General features: G+C 41.4%; 1 protein-coding gene and 1 pseudogene across 4 annotated transcripts in view; one reads left to right on the top strand and one right to left on the bottom strand.

Moving 5' to 3' along the window:
- Nucleotides 1–1860: 1860 nt before the first annotated feature.
- Nucleotides 1861–21313, top strand: part of TEX10 (testis expressed 10) — a 58479-nt gene continuing 39026 nt past the window's right edge. The window contains exons 1-6 of one of the 3 annotated variants that reach the window (XM_081236600.1): nucleotides 1861–2039; nucleotides 5364–5552; nucleotides 7231–7470; nucleotides 7759–7943; nucleotides 8336–8579; nucleotides 15675–15787. In XM_081236600.1, coding sequence (XP_081092726.1) covers nucleotides 5373–5552; nucleotides 7231–7470; nucleotides 7759–7943; nucleotides 8336–8579; nucleotides 15675–15787 — 962 coding nt within the window. In that variant the 5' untranslated portion in view covers nucleotides 1861–2039; nucleotides 5364–5372. Of the gene's footprint in view, nucleotides 2040–5363; nucleotides 5553–7230; nucleotides 7944–8335; nucleotides 8580–15674; nucleotides 15788–21313 lie in introns of those variants that run through there. The other 2 variants (XM_081236599.1, XM_081236601.1) reach the window with 2 other exon arrangements.
- On the bottom strand, nucleotides 11623–13471 carry LOC308619405 (ADP-ribosylation factor 1-like; annotated as a pseudogene). The gene has a single exon. The product of its transcript is annotated as an ADP-ribosylation factor 1-like (transcript).

Below are 21313 nucleotides of genomic sequence, written 5' to 3'. Positions count from 1 at the left end.
TGTAGGGGGAAGACACTAGACTGCAGTGGTGGAAGCAGGGAGACCAGGTCAGAGGCTTTTTACAGTGATCATGGGACGGCTTCTAATATCATGGTAGCAAGGGAGGTGTGTTAAGTGGTGAAAGTCAGGATGTGTTTGAAGATAGAGTCAACAGACTCTCCTGATGGCTTAGATGTGAGATGTGAAGGAAGGAAAGAAGCCAGGCCCAAACTCCAAAGGTCTTGGCTTCAGTAACTGGAAGGATGGAGTTGCCATTTGAGATGAAGCTGTAGGAAGATTAGATTTCAGGGGGAAAATCAGGAATTCCATTTTGGACACATTGACCTTGAGATGTAGAGCAGATGTCCAAAGAAAATGTTGAGAAAGCTGTCAGATACGAGTCTGGAGTTCAGAGGACATGTCTGGCTGGCAATAAACCTTTCCTCTTCTGATTTGGTCTCATAACTTTTAATAACATATAATGCCACATAATGCTGATGACTACCAAATACATATGTTCATGCTGGAATCAAGTCAGATTGTGGGGCCTTCCCTGATGGCGCAGTGCTTAAGAATCTGCCTGCCAATGCAGGGGTCACAGGTTCGATCCCTGGTCTGGGAAGATCCCACATGCCGCGGAGCAACAAAGCCCGTGCGTCACGACTGATCCTGCGCTCTATAGCCTGTGCTCCAGAAGAGAAGCCACTGCAACAGAGTAGCCCCCGCAACTAGAGAAAGCCCTCGCGCAGCAACAAAGACCCAACACAGCCAAGTAAATAAATAAATTTAATTAAAAAACAGGCAGGGCTTCCCTGGTGGCGCAGTGGTTGAGAGTCCGCCTGCCGATGCAGGGGACACGGGTTCGTGCCCCGGTCCGGGAAGATCCCACATGCCGCAGAGCGGCTAGGCCCGTGAGCCATGGCCGCTGAGCCTGCGCGTCCGGAGCCTGTGCTCCGCAATGGGAGAGGCCACAACAGTGAGAGGCCCACATACCGCAAAAAACAAACAAAAAAACACAGAAAACACGCAGATTGTGGTAGTATGGCTGTATTGCCAGGGTGTCTGGGACTGGCTCTCTCTGTTCATAGAACATGCATGATCTTAGTCCCAGTGCTTGGGTCTCTCCCCACCTCAGACATGCTCTGAATCCCTACCCAGCTGAGGCTCATTCCTTGTCAGCTTTACTGAGTCTTATAATCTGGTAAACTACAGAAACAAATTTGAATCAAGTTCTAAAATCCATACCAGGGGCTCTTCCCTCCATGCCACCTGCCAGTCTTTGACAAGGCTATCTTCCAAAGACGCATTCTCTTTGCTTTCTCATTCCCTTTCTAGGCATTTAAATTTCTCTCTAGCTTCCCTGGGCCCACTTGATTTCAGTAGCAGGAACCTCAGTGCTGAGAAACTGAAATATTAGGGAAAATCCTCACCTAAGACTTTCTGGCTCCAGCTACTAGGTGTATTTTGCCCTCTGTCGTCAACTAATTCTTAATTGCTCCATCCAGGTTAAAGTTCCCAGGAATTCTAAGGTCCTTGCAGTCCTAAACTTTTCTCTTTCTCAATTCAGTTCAATTTATACTCTTCTTTGAATGTCTCCAGGTCTGAATAACAGTGGTCTAGCGAGGAGAGAAAAGGCATGCTCCCAACTAGCTGTAACCAGGACGACACCCCCCAGAAACGGATGCCGCCCGGGAAGCTCAGGGCTGGACCTAGATCCAAGCTTTGTCCTTGGACCGGGCGCTCTCCTCTCTTGGCTTCCCGGAGCGCGGGGGGCTTCCGGCGCCAGCCCCCTCCTCCGGGGGCCGGGCCTACCGCTCCCGCTCCCGCCTCCCCGGCTGCGCGCGGCTGCGGGCCGCGGTCACGTGAGCGCGGCGCGGCGGGGGAGGGGCCGTGGTTTCCGGGCGGCGGAAGGAGACGCGGCCGCGTGAAGACGAGGAGATTTGAAAACACGCTCCGGGACCGAGAGCCTGAGGCCGGTGGCGCACGCTGTCGCCCCGTGGGCTCCTCCTCGGACGCTCTCTCCACCTGCTTCCGTGTCCCGGTCCCGGCCGGGCCCTCAGGTGAGCTGCCGCCGCCGGTCTGGCCGGGCCCTCACCGGGGCACGGGACGGCGAGCGGAACGGCTCGTGGGGCCGTCGCCCCCCGGTCCGCGGCCCAGGCGGGCAGGGCCGGCTGGGGCCAGTCTGCGCCCCTGAAGAGCCGGGCCTCGGTGCGGAGAGGGGCTGTGCGGGTGCGGGGCGCCCCGCGGGCTTTTGAAGCGCCTCAAGTGACTGGGCGGGGCGGGTTCGCGCGGTTTCGGGTCTAGGAGACTTTTAGGCCGGGGTGCGTTGATTGGGCCCCGCTTCCCCGACTGTGGTCCTGACCGCCGTCTCCGGAAGGAGCAGGACAGATAGTTTCTTAAAACCGCGGGGTGTTCACTTCTGGGTTGCGGAACCAAAGTCTGGGGATGGGCATGCGCAGCCGTCTCCTAATCGGCCCTCTCGCCGTCCAGGTGTGGACGGTTAAGCGATCTGTATGAAGCCGGTTCCGTCCGTCGGTCCTCTCGAGTCGCCCCAGTCTGTGGTATTTGTTTTTTGGGAAGTCTGGTGCCTCCGATTGGCCCCCTAGGTAGAGTTTGGAGGAACTCGGTGAGCGTAAAGGGTTGGAGAGGAAATTACCAAAGACCGAGTACAGTGTGCTTTCTTGATTCTTTTTTTGGCAGGGGAAAGAAGTTGGAAATCAGGGGAAGGTAATGAGGTGGCAGACAAACTAGCTGGGATTCGGCTCGGTCGAAATCCTGATAGGCTGGAATCTCCCTTTTGTTGAAATTAGAAGGCCTGCAGCTGGAGTTTATGAGATTCAGGTTTAAAGCTTTTGAGGCTCACCTGGTCCAGTGATGTGAGAGCTCAGCCTCTGAGGCTGGACCTCCTAACTTCTTATTCGATACCAGCTACTATAAAAGTGGCTTAGTCGGACTGTTTGATTTGCTGTACTATGAAAAATCTTTATTTTAAGCGAAAATAACATAAGTTGCTGCAGAACTTTTAGTTCCTAGTATAAAGATGTTCCCTGTGTACCATGAAAATAATCTTACTAGCTTGAAAAGTCACGAAGGGGCGATAAGCCCACTTTTCCTAACGGAGAACGGTAGAGTGATTAAGACAAAGTGGTGGGTAATATGGCATAAGCTTGACAGTAGACTGTATGTTGGACACTGATCAGATAGTTAGTGGCTAAAGATAGCACAGAGAATTGGGCGGGGGAGGGTTAATTCATCGATTTTTCTGAATGTCTTGTTCCATTTATTTTCATCTCTGGTACTAGCTAGTAATAAAATTGTAGGGAAAACTCACAAAACGTGCTTGCTTAATAGACACCAGGTGAGTATTAGGGCCTTAGTTTTCACTTACTCATTTTTTAGACTAAAATAACTAGAGGTGTGGGTGGGATGAAAATTTAGCATTGGGATAAATAAGGCAAGCCATTTTGCCACTTTTTTCCAATCCTCACCTGAGTTCCGGTATATATAACATAAAGTTGGTTTTGCAGAGTTCAGTCTTGTTTATGAATCCCTCTTCAACTCCTTAATAAGGGACTGACAAACCTTTCTGAGCTATGTCTTTAAAATGGTTTTAGTACCACCTTCTTCACATGGTCTTGTGAGAATTGAAAGCGATTGGTGCATCTAATATTATGCTTGGTATTTACCGGTCCTGAGACCAAGAAAATATACATGTTTGTGCTTATAGCATATCTGTAAGTGTGCCAGGCACAGTTCGGAGTGTTTTACAGATACGAGCTCATTTGCTCCTCATTCATCCTACCTCATAAGAACTGTATGAGGTAAGCATTATTATTATTATTATTTTATTATAGATAAAAACTGAGGCATGGTGGTTAACTATGGCTAGAAGGTGGGAGAGTCTGGCTAAGAACCTAGTCACTCTGAGTCTTGAATCTGCTCTTAACCTGTGTAGCCAAACCCTAGATCACGGGGCTCTAATGTAGTAAAACCTTGCAATCATGTGAATTTGGATATAATGTCATAGGTGATTGGCTTCTGGATTCCTAGAATTAGAGCTGTCTGGTCTTGCACCAGCCATTTTATTAATCTCACAATAATGCAAGCCTTCATTTTAGTCAAATTTTTTGAACTCCCATGTGTAGCATTGTAACTTAAAAAAAATAGCTAGGGATAGGATAATTATGACAGATCAGGAGAAATTTTATTTATTCCAGAGATACCTACTGCAGTGGGTGTACAGTGCAAGGCAGAATTCAGTATTTTTGTAGTGTGTGGAAAAGGCTTCAAGAAGCGCTGAGCTAGTTCCAGGTATAGGAGGCTCTTTTTTAGAATGAGGTTAGTTTGTGGAAAAATAATGCTGGAGAGGAAGTTAGGAAGGACCGAATATGTCAAGACAAGGTGTGTTTACTGTAAGCGAGTAAAAGGAGCAGCTGAAAGCTCCTGAGCTTTGGTCAGATCTGTGTTTAGAAAGAGCCCCCTGGTGATTCTCTACCAAATGGACCATGGGGTAGACACTAGAGACAAGACAAGAATTCTGGTGGGGGAACGGTTAACAGTCTTGGGTAGAGATAAAGGACTTAAGAAGGCGCCTGAGAACGGGTAGGAGGCACAGATCAAAGATTTTGTGTGTAATTGGGATGATTAGGATGTAAGTTGAAAGAATGTGGTGAAGAGGGGGAAGTGGAGGATGACAGGGTTACACCTGAGTTATTTATTGTAATAGTGGCCTAGCTGGTCTTTGTTCCTCTGTTACACTATATTTCCTTTTATACTGGTTTTTCTCCTGCATTTTTGTTTACTGTTTGTATCTAGTCTGAACTTTTCCTGGTGTTCACAGTGTTGGTACTTTCATTTTTGCCTGTACCAGGCTTATCCCTACTCCTGATCCATACTCTGTTTTCCTTGATCATGAAATGCTCATTAACTGTCCTTGATGCATATCTGAATCTTACCCATTTTCAAGCACCCAGCTTAGGTTCATGAAACTTTTCCTAACTATTACAGGCTGCGTTAAATAATAACTTTGGTTTTCAGACTTTGTTTTCCTAGGGTTTCTTGGGGGCTTCTGGGGGCCAGGAGCTTCCCCGCACGTGCAAGGTGTATCTATAGCAACTCTGTGCTGCCTCCCCCTCATCCTATGGGCACAAAAAAATTTTCAGAAGTTTTCTTTTTTTTTAATTGAAGTATATATATTAATTGAAGTATACAGAAGTTTTCTATTTAGCACATTGCCCAACCAAAGGTCCTGTTTAGAACATTGCTTGACAAAAGGTTCCATGGCCAAAATATCTCTTGACTAAACTGATTTTTTTTTTTTACTTCGTAAAGGTAATTTATCTTTGTCTTTACTGATTGTTTTTAAACTAATTATTTTATCATAGCACTCAAGAATGACTAAAAAAAGAAAACGCCAAGATGATTTTCAAAAAGTAAAACTAAAAGTTGGTAAAAAGAAGCCCAGGTTAGAAAATGCTACTGTTACAAACTTTAAAACGAAGACTATACATCTGCCTGACCAACTCAAAGAGGATGGAACACTTCCAACAAACAACAGAAAACTTAACATTAAGGTAAATCGTAAACATTGTTTTGATAAAGTAGGATTTTCCTTGAAATCATCTAGAATGTTATATTTTTGTGAAAAGTTGTTTTAACTCAGGGTTTATTAATGGCTAAAGGTTGGAGTTTTATCTGTTACCCAGATCTGATGTTGCCACTGCAGCTTTCCCACTTCCTCCAGAAAGACTTGCTCGGCTAAAGTCAAAGTGATTTCTCCCTTGTATATTTATTTGATGATTTAATATGTCATCTGGAAATAGTTTCTGTATTTCACTTTTTTTTTTTTTTTTTTTTTTTTCTTTTTGCAGTATGCGGGCCTCTCACTGTTGTGGCCTCTCCCGTTGCGGAGCACAGGCTCCGGATGCGCAGGCCCAGCGGCCATGGCTCACGGGCCCAGCCGCTCCGCGGCATATGGGATCCTCCCAGACCGGGGCACGAACCCGTATCCCCTGCATCGGCAGGCGGACTCTCAACCACTGCGCCACCAGGGAGGCCCTGTATTTCACTTTTTGATGCATCAAGTTTTTGATGTGACGGTCTTTTAGCTGTTTTTATAGCACATTAACATAGGATTAGTGTTTTTGAACCCTTAGAGCATGTAGTTTATTCCAGATTCATAGTGGATGTGTGAAGTTAATTGAAATTTGAGCAGTGGTTTTGCTTAAAAATTTAAGTTTTATTGAAATGTAATTTACACATAATAAAATTCATCATTTTAGAGTGGACAATTCAGTGGTTTTTAATGTATTTACATTGTTATGCTTCTATCACAATAATCTAATTTCAGAACATTTTTGTCACTTCAGAAAGAACCCTTATACCTATTAGAAGTCACTCTCCATTCCTTCCCCCCACTAGACAGACACTGATCTATCTGTAAAGATTTGCTTATTCTAGACAATTCATATAAGTGGAATCATACGAAATGTGGTCTGTTATTACTGGTCTTTCACTTAGCATGTTTTTGAGGTTCATGCAGGTTGTAGCATGTATCAGGACAGTACTTCATTCCTTTGTAGTGTCAAATAGTATTCCACTGCAGGGCTGTGTCATATTTTTTCACTCATCGGTTGATGGGCATTTGGTTATTCCCACTTTTTGACTCTTATGAATAATGCTGTTATGAACATTTGTGGACAAATCTTTGTGAAGAGACACATTTTCTAGTTTTGCTTTTTAATCTCTGAAGGTTAGATAACGTCAAAAGGTATTTGAAGTTATTGTTTCTTTACCGATTATGTAAATTATTCCACAAATAAAATTGCCAAGTGTTGTACTCTGAATAAAATACACAGACACTCTGAAAGACCACTTAAAATAGGTAGAATATAGGTATAAATACATATTTGGTACACAGTAGGTCTTTAAGTGGTGGTAATGATTGCTGTCATTTTAAATGATAGCGTGCCTAACCCTGCATAGTTTCAAAAAGAAAATTCTGACTGAAAGTTATGTTATGCTTTTATTCGGCTAAAGCTATGCTAAAGATAAAACTTTCTGATCTTAACAAAAGCTTCATTTTTCTAAAAGTAACATTTAGAAATACTTACCAAAGCAGTCTCCAACCCCCCACCCCCACTGGAGTGTCAGTTTATTAGCATAGTTTTAGTTAGCATGCTTATTTGAAAATGATACAATAGGTATGTATATGTATATACCTAAAGCTTGTGTTTTTATTTTTATTTATAGGATTTGCTGTCACAGATGCATCACTACAATTCTGGGGTTAAACAAAGTGCTCTTCTTGGACTTAAAGACCTTTTGTCTCAATACCCATTTATAATTGATGCACACCTTTCAAACATATTAAGTGAAGTGACTGCTGTGTTTACAGATAAAGATGCTAATGTACGATTAGCAGCAGTTCAACTTCTTCATTTCCTGGCCCCCAAAATACGAGCTGAACAAATTTCTCCATTTTTTCCTTTGGTAAGTGCCCATCTCTCTAGTGCCATGACTCACATTACTGAAGGAATTCAGGAGGACTCTTTAAAAGTTTTGGACATTCTGCTGGAACAGTACCCAGCTCTGATTACTGGCCGTAGCAGTATATTGCTTAAGAATTTTGTAGAACTTATTTCTCATCAGCAGCTGTCCAAAGGACTGGTAAATAGAGACAGATCCCAGTCCTGGATACTTTCTGTAAATCCTAATCGGAGACTCACTTCTCAGCAGTGGAGGCTGAAAGTCTTAGTGAGACTCAGTAAATTCCTTCAGGCCTTGGCAGATGGATCCAGTAGGGTGAGAGAAAGTGAAGGACTTCAGGAACAAAAAGAAAATCCCCATGCCACTAGCAACTCCATTTTTATCAACTGGAAGGAACATGCCAACGACCAGCAACACATCCAGGTTTATGAAAATGGGGGTTCACAGCCAAATGTCAGTTCACAGTTCAGGCTACGGTAAGAAGGATTTCAGTTATGTCCACACTCAGTTTTCCTATATTGAATTATAACTGCTGACCGTTGATGGCTAATGGTGGGAAGACATGCAGTTGTCTTCTGTAGTTTCATATAGTTACTCATAATTTGATTTTATTTACTGATGGGAGGAGTCTTTTCAAAGTATATTAATTTACTCATTTGTAGCAAAGCCTACTGAAAAGTAAAAAATTATAGTCTTCTGGCTTTGTCATCTTAGAATTCTATTTTTCTTCCTAGTGTTGATCAATGTAATTATCAATTCATGGTGCTTCATTTTGCTGGTACTTTATATTTTAAGGTTTAAATTAAGCAAGGAATAATATTTTTTAATTAAATTTAAAAAATTTTTTATTCTTACCTTTCCTTGTTAGGTACCTGGTTGGAGGACTAGGCAGTGTGGATGAAGGCCTGTCATCTACTGAAAACCTGAAAGGATTTATTGAGATAATAATTCCATTGCTAATTGAGTGCTGGATTGAAGCTGTGCCTCCACAACTAGCTGCTTCTGTTGGAAATGGTATAGAACGAGAATCTCTGCAGATTATGCAACAAGTTCTTAACATTATTTCCCTTCTGTGGAAACTCTCTAAACAACAAGATGAGACCCATAAATTGGTGAGAACTAATAGGTTCTTTATTTTCTGAGTAATGCCTTTTATCATGACAAATTAGAAATCAGCATATTACTACTAATTGGTTATGCATTTTCCAAAAAATTTCCAGGGTTTAACTGTAAACTTATTTCTTACATTTGCTCAAAACTACAAATTAAAACAGTTTTGCGGGCTTCCCTGATGGCCCAGTGGTTGAGAGTCCGCCTGCCAAGGCAGGGGACATGGGTTCGTGCCCCGGTCCGGGAGGATCCCACATGCCGCGGAGCGGCTGGGCCCGTGAGCCATGGCTGCTGAGCCTGCGCGTCCGGAGCCTGCGCTCCACGGCTGTGAGAGGCCCGCGTACTGCAAAAAAAAAAAAAAAAAAAAAAAAAAAAACAGTTTTGCGAGTTTATTATCTGTATGTTTAAATTTTTAAGCGAAATGCATAACAGTGTGCTTGATTTCATTTGTTTTTATTAGCTATAATTCACAATAGAGTTACAATGTATTGTTTATGGCAGATTGATTATGTAGGAACATTCTAGTTTCTGGAGACCTCTTATAGGATTTAAAAAGTGGCTTATTAAGTAGTCTCTTCCATTTTGTGCCATGTTACCAAGTTTATGGCAAGAAATGGACCAAACTGAAGATCTCATAATCAACCCAGAGAAGTTTTTAAACTACTACATTTTAGGGAAGAAGCTACACACAGATTTGCTTAGTGTATGCTTTTTTGTTTTTTCTTGATAAAGGATGTAAGATCTGAAAACATTTCTTAAAGTTACCTTTACTGTAGGTAAGCTGTAGTTGTAGGTATGGTGTGAGTGAAGTTAACCTAAGTAATTCCAAGTCATAGGACAGTTTCTTGCTAGAAAGCTGATAGCAAAGACATATTTCTTGATGAGTAAATTTACCTCCTATTTGGGGAGAATTGAGTGTTGGCGGCTTTTTTAAAGTGTTATGTTGTAGTGAATATAATATATAGTGCATGGAGCAAGTAAGGAAGAACAAGCTCTAAGATTAATTGGTGCTGGATTAATGTGGTTAATCTTAAAAAGGGTAGCTGCAGGAACAATACTAAAGCTTGAAGCATCTGTGTTGTTTTTTTTGTTTTTTTTGCGGTTCGCGGGCCTCTCACTGCTGTGGCCTCTCCCGTTGCGGAGCACAGGCTCCAGACACGCAGGCTCAGCGGCCATGGCTCACGGGCCCAGCCGCTCCGCGGCATGTGGGATCTTCATGGACCGGGGCACGAACCCATGTCCCCTGCATCGGCAGGCAGACTCCCAATCACTGTGCCACCAGGGAAGCCCCGAAGCATCTGTTTTATAGAAGAATTTCTGCGAGGACTTGACAAGGGAGGTGTGAATCCTTGAAGTTGCCTACATACGTCCAAAACTGGCAAGGCAGTTTTTTAGTTTTATTTAGCTCTTTTTATTTCATTCAAGCTCACGAATTAGTAAGACACATAAAATATGACTGGGGTAAATTATAATAGTATTTCATAATCTTGAAAAGCGTTACAGAATCGTACTAAGGTGTGTGTTTCTTTTAATAGCTTACTGTATTGCTATTAACCCATTACCCATCATTCTGTAGGGATGTTTTATGAATTACTTTCTCATATAGGATGGCATTTTGTTGATTACAATTTTGAGCCTGTTTTATGATTTATTGCATAAATTGGCAAGAAAGTGATCATGGTTAGGGGTATTATATATGAGTTTATGAAAGTGAAGCTTGTTCTCCTTTATGGCAATTAATCTGTGATTGTAGGCTAGTCACAGTAGTAATGCATACAGCTTCTTAGAAAATATATATATTATTTGGAGTCTTGAATGGCTATATTTTCATCTGAAAGGCTAAGATAAGAAGTAAAAGTAATGATATTCAGTGTTATCTTAAGTACTAGGCTTTTTTTCATTTTCAGAAAGCTGAAAAATAAAATTCCAGGCATTTTGGTGTTTGTTTTTTCCTGGGCACTGGTTAGTGTTTATTATTGCTTTAGTAATAGTATTTGTAATTAGAATGGTAGGACTAAATGCAAATTCATTAATTGTGCTAGTTTTGGATCATCTACTGTCATTCAGATGATACTGACAAAGGATCTAAACTGCCTTAATTTTATGGATATTTAAATTGCTATATTCAGAGCTGTTCTGTGGTATTATGACTGTATTTATTAGCAGTCCATTAACATAGGATACTAAGTTCAGAAGACTGGTTTGCCTAGCCTGTTGAAGGTTATATAGAATACTGAATTGGGATACTGTATAAAATTGAAATAAACCGAGGTGGTTAATTCAAATAGGAATAGTATTTAAAAGCATCCACTGGTAGAATTCGCTAATTTACCCTGGCAAATTTGTTATTTTCGAACTATAATAACTAGATAAGGTAAGATCTATTATCTTAGAGACAAAGTATGTATGTTAGTTATATCAGGTGACATTAAAATGCACGTTAGTTTATTTTTTGTTACCATTCCCACTGTTAGTTCCTCTCTCTCACTCACCTTCAGTTATAGTTTAGTAGTTAAGGTATTGGGTGACCTGTAACAGCTCAAACTTTAGGAGGAATAAAATGGCATTCCTCAGTCTTAAATTCTAATTATGTACCACAGGCTGAATTGTAGCTCTTTTCTCTCAGAAAATGTGTAGGTTTTCTATTGATAAATTGGCATCTGTATTAGGGTCACTGACCACTTACTTTTAGGTTTTGCTAAATGCATGTAGTGTGTTCGTATTTTGCTGCAAAGTTGAGAAATTTCATTTTTATCCAAGTACTGTTCTTTTAAACCTTTTTAGGAATCTGAAATCTTTCATCTTTGCTTTGAAAACAAATCTCAAGTTACGTTAAATCTTATTTGCAGTGGTTGAGTACTCAGATCCTTACTGAGGTTGCTTATTTCTGATATACTCTGTGTATCCTTAATATATAGCTAGTTTTAAAAATGAAATACAATTTAACATTAACTTTTTAATTAACTTTGGTTTTTGGAGTCCTGTATTAATAGCTTCAGGTCAGTATTATAATTTTACACTATAGAAATTTTGTTGTGTCTTAGCTTTGTATTTTTTTTTAATAGTTAAGAGATTTTATTCTAATAGCTGTAATTACAGTGCTTGTTTGTCATAATGAAAACTGAAAACAAGTATACAAAACAGTTGATTACTAATTGTGTATTGAAAGCAGTAAGAGGTTCCACGACACCAAATAAACCAGTTCTGAGGTTTTCCCCAAGATAAAGTTTAACAGCTCGAGCTTCTTCAGTGTTTATCAAAATACAAAAGAAAAAAGTAGAGGTTATCATTTTTCGATGGCAAATCTGACCCTTGCAGGCTGAGGGAGTGAAAGCACACGTAGACAGGGGCTCCGAGGGGCTGGGGCTCAAGGATGACCACCTGCGCTCCTGCTGGTGAGACCCCAGAGAGCCCGGAGCAGGCAAGCAAGGGGACTGCAGGGCTCCCACTCAGACCAGAGTGTTCCAGCGAAAGTGCCCATGCTGACCCAAGAAAAGGCTGGGGTTCCTCCAAGGGGTCTGAGAGCAGTGGATGCAGCCTCCAGCCCATCTTCTGGGCAGCCATGTAAGCACAGATACAAGCACAAACGCTATGGGGTGTGGGATGACCCAAGACAGAGCAAATCACAGGGACCCTATTGTGACCATGCAGAATGGATCATAGCTGGTCCTGCCCCGTTTCACGTTCCCAACGGGAAACAGACCACTGGTGGACTGGACTCAGGCCATTACTGCAGAACCTACACTAGGCACATTTCTCCCTTCTGTGTGTTCAAGTGTTCTCCTTATCTTGTATTTGTAACTATTTTAAAAAATCACTGTTTGGGTTAAAAACCAACCACCAAAATGGATCTCAACACAGATGTAAAGCCCAGAAGAGGAACATCGGGCTTTTCTGACACAGTGACTCCTGGATGACCCGTGTGCCTAAAATCCCTTCTCAGTACTAAACAGTGGGTTGATTTTCTTTTTACAATAAAAAAAAGCTGAGTAATATTGCATAGGAGTACCAGAAACTGCCTCATTGGAAACAAAAACTATTTACATTAAATAAAAACCCAGTTGCAGGCTGCGTCTGCACATTTACAGCATGGTGAAGCACACTGTGACCGACCATGGAGACAGCTTCTGGCACTCACACCACAGGGGCACGTTTGCCACATGAGAGTAAAGCGAGGGCAGAAGGAGGGAGTGTGAGGGGAGGAGAGAGGAGTTCAGCTCACTTCTGGTTCCGGAGCTGATTGGACAGCCAGTCCAGTCCCTCATAGAGCCCGTCCCCGCTGGTGGCACAGGGGGCCTGAATGTACCAGTTCCTGTGGCGCAGAGAGTGCAGACCCAGCTTGTCCGTGATCTCAGCTGCATTCGTGGCATTGGGGAGGTCCTGTTTGTTAGCAACCACGAGCAGAACGGCGTCCCTGAGCTCGTCTTCTTCCAGCATCCTCATAAGCTCCTCTCGGGCCTCATTCACACGCTCTCTGTCATTGCTGTCAACCACGAAGATGAGACCTTGTGTGTTCTGGAAGTAGTGGTGCCACAGAGGCCGGATCTTGTCCTGGCCACCCACGTCCCACACAGTGAAGCTGATGTTCTTGTATTCCACGGTTTCCACGTTGAAGCCTATAGTGGGAATGGTGGTCATGATTTCACCCAGCTCAGTTTGTACAGGATGGTGGTCTTTCCCGCAGCATCTAGGCCCACCATGAGAATGCACATTTCTTTTTTGCCAAAAAGGCCCTTGAAGAGGTTTGCAAAGATATTCCCCATGCTGTAGACTGGTGGGAGCAACACTGGCCAGAGAAACCCTCGGCGGCCGCGGCGCAGCTGCTGCTCGGAGGCAGGCGTTGGTTTCGCTCCCACAAGATGGCGGCTCTGACGGATTAGCTTTGTATTTTAATGCTTACTACTTTTTGTCCAAATGTTTCATTATTGTTGTCTTTTTACCATGAAGATTAGAATTTGTGAAGAAAAGTTAAATGCAATCATGTGTCAAAGATTTATTGAGCATGTATAAATGTGGGTCTTTAATTAAAATTCATTTCCTCAGTAAACACTAGCCACATTTCAGGTGCTCAATAGCTTCAGGTGTCAGTGGCTACTGTACTGGACAGCATAGATATATAACAGCTCCATCATTGCAGAAAGGTCTTTTGAATAGCACTGCTCTGCAGTGTGCCAGGTTCTGTTCTAGGCTCTGGGAATACAGAGATGAACATGACTGACAAGCTGAGTACTTAGCTCTTGGTGGGGTTGATGGCTGGTAAACAAATAGATGATGTTGTTATTAGGAATAAAGATGAAAGAAAAGTGGGGTAAAGGGAGAACATATGATGGAACAGTGGGGGGAAGCTATTTTAAATAGGAGGTCAGGAAATGCTTTCTTGATATTTAAATGTCACTGAATGAAGTGAAGGACCAAGTCTTGTGAAGACCTGTGGGAAGGACCTTCTAGGCACAGGGAACAGCAAGTGAAAATCCCTGAAGTGAGAACAAATGTGACATATTTGAGGCATGGCAGGAAGTCCTGTGCAAGTGAGGTACTAGGAAAATGGTAGATGATGAGGGAAGAAAAGTGACAGTAGCCAGATCATATGGTTCCTTGTGGTAAAGAGTTGGGATTTTAACCTGAGTATGCTGAGAAGACATTGGAGGGTTTGAGCAGAGGAGTGGCATGATCTAAATTATGTTTATTTGTAAATTTGACATATTAAAGTTAAATAAAACACTAATGAACTTCCACGTGCTCACTATCCAGCTCTAGCAAAACTGGAGGCCAAACTCAGACCATTGATCCCATGGATGACTAGTCCTGCCCTACATACACACCTATTTCCTGTATCCTTTCCTATATTATTTTGAAGTGTGATTTTTTTCTTTTATTTATTTTTTATTTATTTTTTTTGCGGTACGCGGGCCTCTCACTGTTGTGGCCTCTCACGTTGCGGAGCACAGGCTCCGGATGCACAGGCTCAGCAGCCATGGCTCACGGGCCCAGCTGCTCCGTGGCATGTGGGATCTTCCCGGACTGGGGCACGAACCCGTGTCCCCTGCATCGGCAGACGGACTCTGAACCACTGCGCCACCAGGGAAGCCCTGAAGTGTGATTTATGTTTTAAAAGATCACCCTGGCTGCTATGTAGATTATTGTGTTTAGGGGGAGCAAGACGAAAAGCAAGGAGACCATTGGGAGGCTGTTACAGTAATCTAGGTAAGAGGTAATGGTGGCTTGGAGTAGAATGGTAGCTAGTGGTTGAAGTGATGAGAAACAGCTGGATTCTGATAAAGCCAGCAGGACAGATGGGTGTGCATAGTGAAGAAAAGAGGAGCAAGGGTGATCCCTATGTTATGGTTCAAATGACAGTGTGACTGACTACCTGTGAGGAGAGTTCAGTTTATTCATTTTAAATTTAAGATGCCTGTTAGAAGTCCAAGACAAGTTGTCAAGTACACATTTTTAGGTTCGGGAGAAGAGAAGAATCCCGTGAAGGTAACTAAGGAGATGCAGGGTGACTACCTATTTTAGCACCTCAAGTCCCACAAGCCAAGCAGCCCCTCAGTCCCTGGCAAAATGGAATGATTGGTTCTGTGGATAGCAGGAAATAAGAGTGTTGTAATCTGAAATTAAGACTGTTTCAAGTAGGAGAAAATGATACACTGATGAATACTGCTGAGCAATTTTAGAGAAGTGCATTGCTTTGTGAAAGTGTTAAATACGTTTAATGGGCAACAGAATTGCTAGGGAATGGAGTTACAGTTAAGTGGAACAGTAGGTTGAAGACTTTCTTGTATGTTTTGTAAATATTGTATTCAGATTCAGAATTTTCTTAAATCTTATTTACTTTCTCCCTTTTTTCTCCTTTTTAAACAGATAAAATGCAAGTAAAAATAATTAAATAAAAGCACCAAAAAGATGAAAATTGGGTGGCCTAACAGTTTATTCTGACTTTAAGATTTATTTACATATTGTATCATTAGCAGGTGTATTATAATGGTAAATTTATAGTTGAATATTGGCAAATTGTTAGATTTCTGCTTAAAGTCTTATTTGTCATTTTAAGTTATTGTTTCTTATAGATTTCTAATCTTTGCTTATTTTACTAGGAGTCATGGCTTCGAAAGAATTATCTTATTGATTTCAAACACCATTTCATGAGTAATTTCCCATATGCCTTAAAAGAAATAACCAAGCACAGAAGGAAAGAGACAAACAAAAGGTACTGCCATTCTTTTCCACTGGTTAACCTAAAATTATCAGAAAATTTAGCCTTAAACTGGAACTTTCTATACTGTGAGGTTTTTTTATCTAGATTTTGTCAAATAGAGATAAAAGCAGTAGTATGGCTGATCTTGAACAAGTCACTTTAAACCTTGGGACTTCCAATTTTACTCACTTTTATTTTTATTTTTTTAATCTTTAAAGTGAACGTTTTATGCTAAATGAGTGTCAGGTATCAGATTATGCAGATATGAATTTAATAAAATTTACTGAGGTGGGTGGTTTATTTGTGAGAGGCGCTGTGTAATTATTGAATCTTTAGGTGAGAGTGTCTTAAAGGTCATTAGTTCATTTGTACATGAGGAAACTGGTAATGAAACTAATATCAGTATCCCGAAGGAAGAGGGATAATTGGAGAAGAAGAGTTCTCTTTTCTAAAAAAAATTTATGGATTAGAAGATGGAGTTTAAAAAAAAAATGTAAGCTTGGAAGTTATTTAAAACGTTTACCTCAAGTGAGAGCAGATAAATGTAAAAACAAATTGTCTAATAAAATTTGACAAGCAGGGCTTCCCTGGTGGCGCGGTGGTTAAGAATCTGCATGCCAATGCAGGGGACACGTGTTGGAGCCCTGGTCTGGGAAGGTCCCACATGGCGCAGAGCAACTAAGCCCGTGCACCACAGCTACTGAGCCTGTGCTCTAGAGCCTGCGAGCCGCAACTACTGAAGTGCGCGCACCTAGAGCCCATGCTCCGCAGCAAGAGAAGCCACCGTAATAAAAAGCGCACCACAATGAAGAGTAGCTCCTGCTCGCTGCATCTAGAGAAAGCCTGTGCACAGCAACGAAGAGCCAACACAGACAAAAATAAATAAGATAAAGAAATTAAAAAAAAAAAAGTCTACAGGTTTCTTAAAAAAAAAAAAATTGACAAACAGATACAAGCTAGAGCACGAAAGGTGCAGTTCCCCACCATGAGCAAACACTTGAAGGGATCTTGAAGTCTGTCAGGAGGTTCTTAAATTTATCAAAAGAAAGAAACTATGTGGAGAATCAGGCTCATGGAGCAGAGTTTAGAGGATATGCTCAGAAGTGATAAGTCTAGAGATAAGTCTATTGTAGGCGGATGAACTTTTCATTCATTCACTAATTATTTTGGTTGCAAAGTATTATGACAGATAATTAGATGTCTTAAGGTATACTCCTTGTTCTCTTAAGTGATTTCATAAATTGCTAAAATCAGTACAAAGTCTTAAAATTGATAAAAGAGTGTGTCATGGTCTCGTCAGAAGATGGAAGTCACACCAGTGATTTTAACAGAGAATTTAATACAAACAGTTTTTAACTAGGTATTAAAGAAGTGGAAAGACAAAAGGGAACAGTAAGGTATTGTGGAGGTAGCACCTACAGGAAGCGGCTACTACCTCTAGATTGGGAGAACAAAGAGAAGAGGGGAAGAAGTTTGGAGGAAAGCCTGTCTGGAGCCAAAGCTCAGACCTCTAGGAAGGGGTTGGTGCTCAGCTGGTGCTAATGTCTTTGAGATCACAAGAGCGGCCCTCTGGGGCAGGGGTCCAGGATTTGGCAACAGGGGTTCTGGCTGGCTGGTGCTGGTGTTTCTAGGGACATGATGATGCTGGTTCTGTGTCAGAAAAACCACAAAGTGGAACCAAATGTGGCTACTAGAATGAACTGCTCCTGGCTTCTAGAAGAGTTGTTGGGTTGCACTGGTGGCAAAGGGGAGCAAAAGTAGGACTGGGAAGCAAACAGAAAGGAAAGTGTCCCATTTTCCTCTCTAGCTTTCCAGTCTCTAGTACTCCCTTATTGGCAGAGCCGAACAAGAAGCCAGCTGTAAAGGAAAAAATGTGGCTCAGTTCCAGGATCACAAAGCAGAGTGTAGAAGGGTGGTTTTGAAGCTGAGAAACAATAGCTCAATAACTTGGAGGAGAAAAAGTGAATTTACATATTTAACACAAGGCGTATGTAAGTGTCATTAGAACTTTACAATTAAGAAGTGCTGTAGGAATTCATAGGAAGAGACATCCTTGTTAGGATTAACAGACAAAGCTGTGTCAGAGGGTAGTATTTGAGCACGGATATGATTTTAGCAGGCAGAAGTGAAGCAAGGGAGGAGAGATTACACTAAGTGGAGAAGATAGCATATGAGAAAGCTGTAGGGTTAGGTAATGGAGAGCTTGGGACCGATCTGGGTCAAATCTGGTTTCTGCTGTTGACTAGCCTTGATGCTGAAAGTCATTTCTTGTCTCTGAACTTCCTTTATCTTTCATCCTTGATCCTTTTGGCATTGAAGACTATTGGTTGGATCAAAACCATGTTTTAGGAATATTAGTTTAGAGTTTCTGGAGTTGGAGGGGACAGAGAATCAAATAGGGAGATACTTTCTTGAGCAAGTAGGTTGTTAGAGTTTGTTTCCTCCAGATACAATTTTCTTACTAAAGCAAAAGTTTTTAATCAGGTGTGTGGATAAGCTTCAGAATATCCTTGAACTCTTGAATAGAACTGTGTGTGTGTGTATATTTTGTCCAGTAAGAGGTTTCAGATATAATTTTCATTAAAATGAGATTAAATAATGGTTAGGATGTTTGGAATTTGGTAGACCATTAAATGTAAGTAAATTATTCAAGAGTATATGGGTATACTGTCATTATTCACTTTACTGGACACTTAATATGTTTAAGGCAGTTACTATACCAGGTGCTGAGCATTTAGTGGAAAAGGAGATAGGCCAGTTCTCGTGGAGTACAGTCTAGTGAGGGAGACTTTATTTCTATGATTCTTTTCAGTGACTGACTGTGATAAGATCAGTGAAAAAGAATGTAGGGTAATATAAGAGTATATGATAAGAAGCTGGTCCTGCTCTTTCATGGGGCGAGTAGAGTCCGAGGGAACGCTGCCCTGATCAAGTGGTTTGTGCCAAGATATAAAAGGTGAAAAAAGGATATGAAGAGGCTGAGGTGGTGAAATTGTGGAATTTTTAACAAAAGTGAATTGGCAGTATAATTTATTCTTCGTAAATTTCCCCAGTGATTTGTTTTTAGGGACCACAGGCTGCTATTGTATTGAGTTGGCCAAAATACTTCCATAAGGAAGTGCATTGAATATTTAGCAGATAGCCTGTGGAGGGCAACACGGGTTAAAGTTGGGGGAGCCAACAATGGTCTAGGCCAGTGGTCTTCATACTTACTCATGTACTCCCAGTTAATATTTGACCTGACGTCTAAATTTTTTAAATCTTAGGTTGAAATGCAGAGTTACAAAGGATGTTGTTTATTATTATTGTGGTAAAATATATATAACGTAAAATTTAGCATTTTAACCATTTTTAATTGTATAGTTGAGTGGCATTAAATGCATTCCCATTGTTGTGCAACCATCACCACCATCCATCTCTAGAACTTTTTCACGTTCCCAAACTTTGAAACTCAGTACACGTTAAGCAGTAACTCCCCATGCTCCCCTTCCCCCAGCTCCTGGGAACCACTCTTCTACTTTTTTAGGTGCCTCATATCAGTAGAAGCATACAGTATTGTTTTGTGTCTGACTTAATTTCTCTTACCATGGTATCTCAAGGTTTATCCATGTTGTAGCACTACACTAGCATTTCAGTCCTTGTTTTTTTTTTAAATGGAGTTTATTTTTTAGAGCAGTTTTAGATTCATAGTAAAATTGAACAGAAAGAATAAAGTTCTCATACACTGTGCTCCTGCCCCCACAGATGCATAGCCTCCCTCATTGTTGGCGTCCCACCCCACAGTTACATATGTGTTGTAATCTATGAACCTATGTTGACACATCACTAACACTCAAAGTCCATAGTTTATGTTAGGGTTCACTCTTGGTATTGTGCATGCTCTGAGTTTTGACAAATGTGTAATGATATGTACCCGCCATTATAGTATCATACATGACATTTTCACTGTCCTAAAAATCCTCTGTGCTTTGCCTATTCATCCTCCCTTCCCCCATGTTTTTTTCATGGTTTGATAGCTCATTTCTTTTTAGTGCTAAATAATATTCCATTATATGGATGTGTTTATCCATTCACCTACTGAAGAACCTCTTGGTTGCTTCCATGTTTTCATTACTTTTTAAGGCTAAATTATCTTCCATTGTATGTATATATCATATTTTATGTATTCATCTGTCAGTGGACACGTGGGTGGTTTCTACCTTTTGGCTATTGTGAATTATGCTGCTATGAATATTGGTCTCCACATAGCCGTTTCAATCCCTGCTTTCAATTCTTTTGTGTGTATCAAAGGTTATAACTTTGGCATTACTGAAAATAGTGACATTTTTAAAATTCAGTGTAGTTGAGTGGTCTTTAAGAAAGCTTTCTTCTTGTACTCATCCTTTATTAGTTTATACGGTGATTATTCTAATGAGGTAATTCTAATAAGTGCTGGGAACAGATACCAGCTAAGTCTTGCCTTTGGCTTACAAATGAGCTTGTGAGAGGGAAGAGTTCACTGCTGACTAGAGTAGCCTAATAGTTGGGAAGATTTTCCAGTGTGCTGGGAAAAATAAGTTTATTTTTTCAGAGGGATTGGAGAGCTTTGATTGATTTAGCAAGTTGAGGTTAACTAAGTGGTGGTTGGGTGGTTGGGATCTATTGCAAAGTGTATTGGGAGAGGCTGATTTTCTCTTTATGGTAGTGACAGAAAGTTTCTTTTAGAAATACTTGTTTTATTATTTTTTTTTAAATAATTAATTTTTGGCTGTGTTGGGTCTTTGTTTCTGTGCGAGGGCTTTCTCTAGTTGCGGCGAGCGGGGGCCATTCTTCATCGCGGTGCGCGGCCTCTCTTGTTGCGGAGCCCAGGCTCCAGACGCGCAGGCTCAGTAGTTGTGGCTCACAGGCCTAGTTGCTCTGCGGCATGTGGGATCTTCCCAGACCAGGGCTCGAACCCGTGTCCCCTGCATTGGCAGGCAGATCCTCAACCACTGCGCCACCAGGGAAGCCCAAAATACTTGTTTTTAAAAAGTGAGCTATATTAAAGAAACATAGCGGGTAAATAATAGTTCAGACAGTATGTGAATGATTACATTTTAGAAAAATGTACTAACAAATAGATTCTTTGTGGGAACCCAAGGATAGAATAAGCCCCAGAGTAAGACAAGTGCAGTAGGAATTGAGTACAGTCGACCCTTGAACAGCTCTGGGGTTGGGGTGCTCACCCCTCTGTGCAGTGGAAAATCCACAGAGAACTTTACAGTCAGCCCTTCATATCCTTGGTTCCACATCCTCATATTCAACCAACTGGGGATTGTGTAGTACTGTAGTTCGTATTTATAGAAAAAAATCTGTGTATAGGTGGTCCCACGCAGTTCAGATCCATGTTGTTCAAGGGTTAACTGTACTTAAGCAGAAATCAAAAGGAAATTGACTTGCAGTTTCATCTATAGAAGAAATCTGGGCTTCCTGTAATTGAACAGAAATGTTTTAAGGCTAAAAGGAAAGATCATCTGGGACAGTATAGAAGGTTACTTAGTAAAAAGAAATTTGTTGAAT

Source organism: Mesoplodon bidens, assembly GCF_964165515.1.
Source record: "Mesoplodon bidens genome assembly, chromosome: 6".
Taxonomy (NCBI): Eukaryota; Metazoa; Chordata; class Mammalia; order Artiodactyla; family Ziphiidae; genus Mesoplodon; species Mesoplodon bidens.
This window is presented reverse-complemented; position numbering and strand designations above follow the sequence as displayed.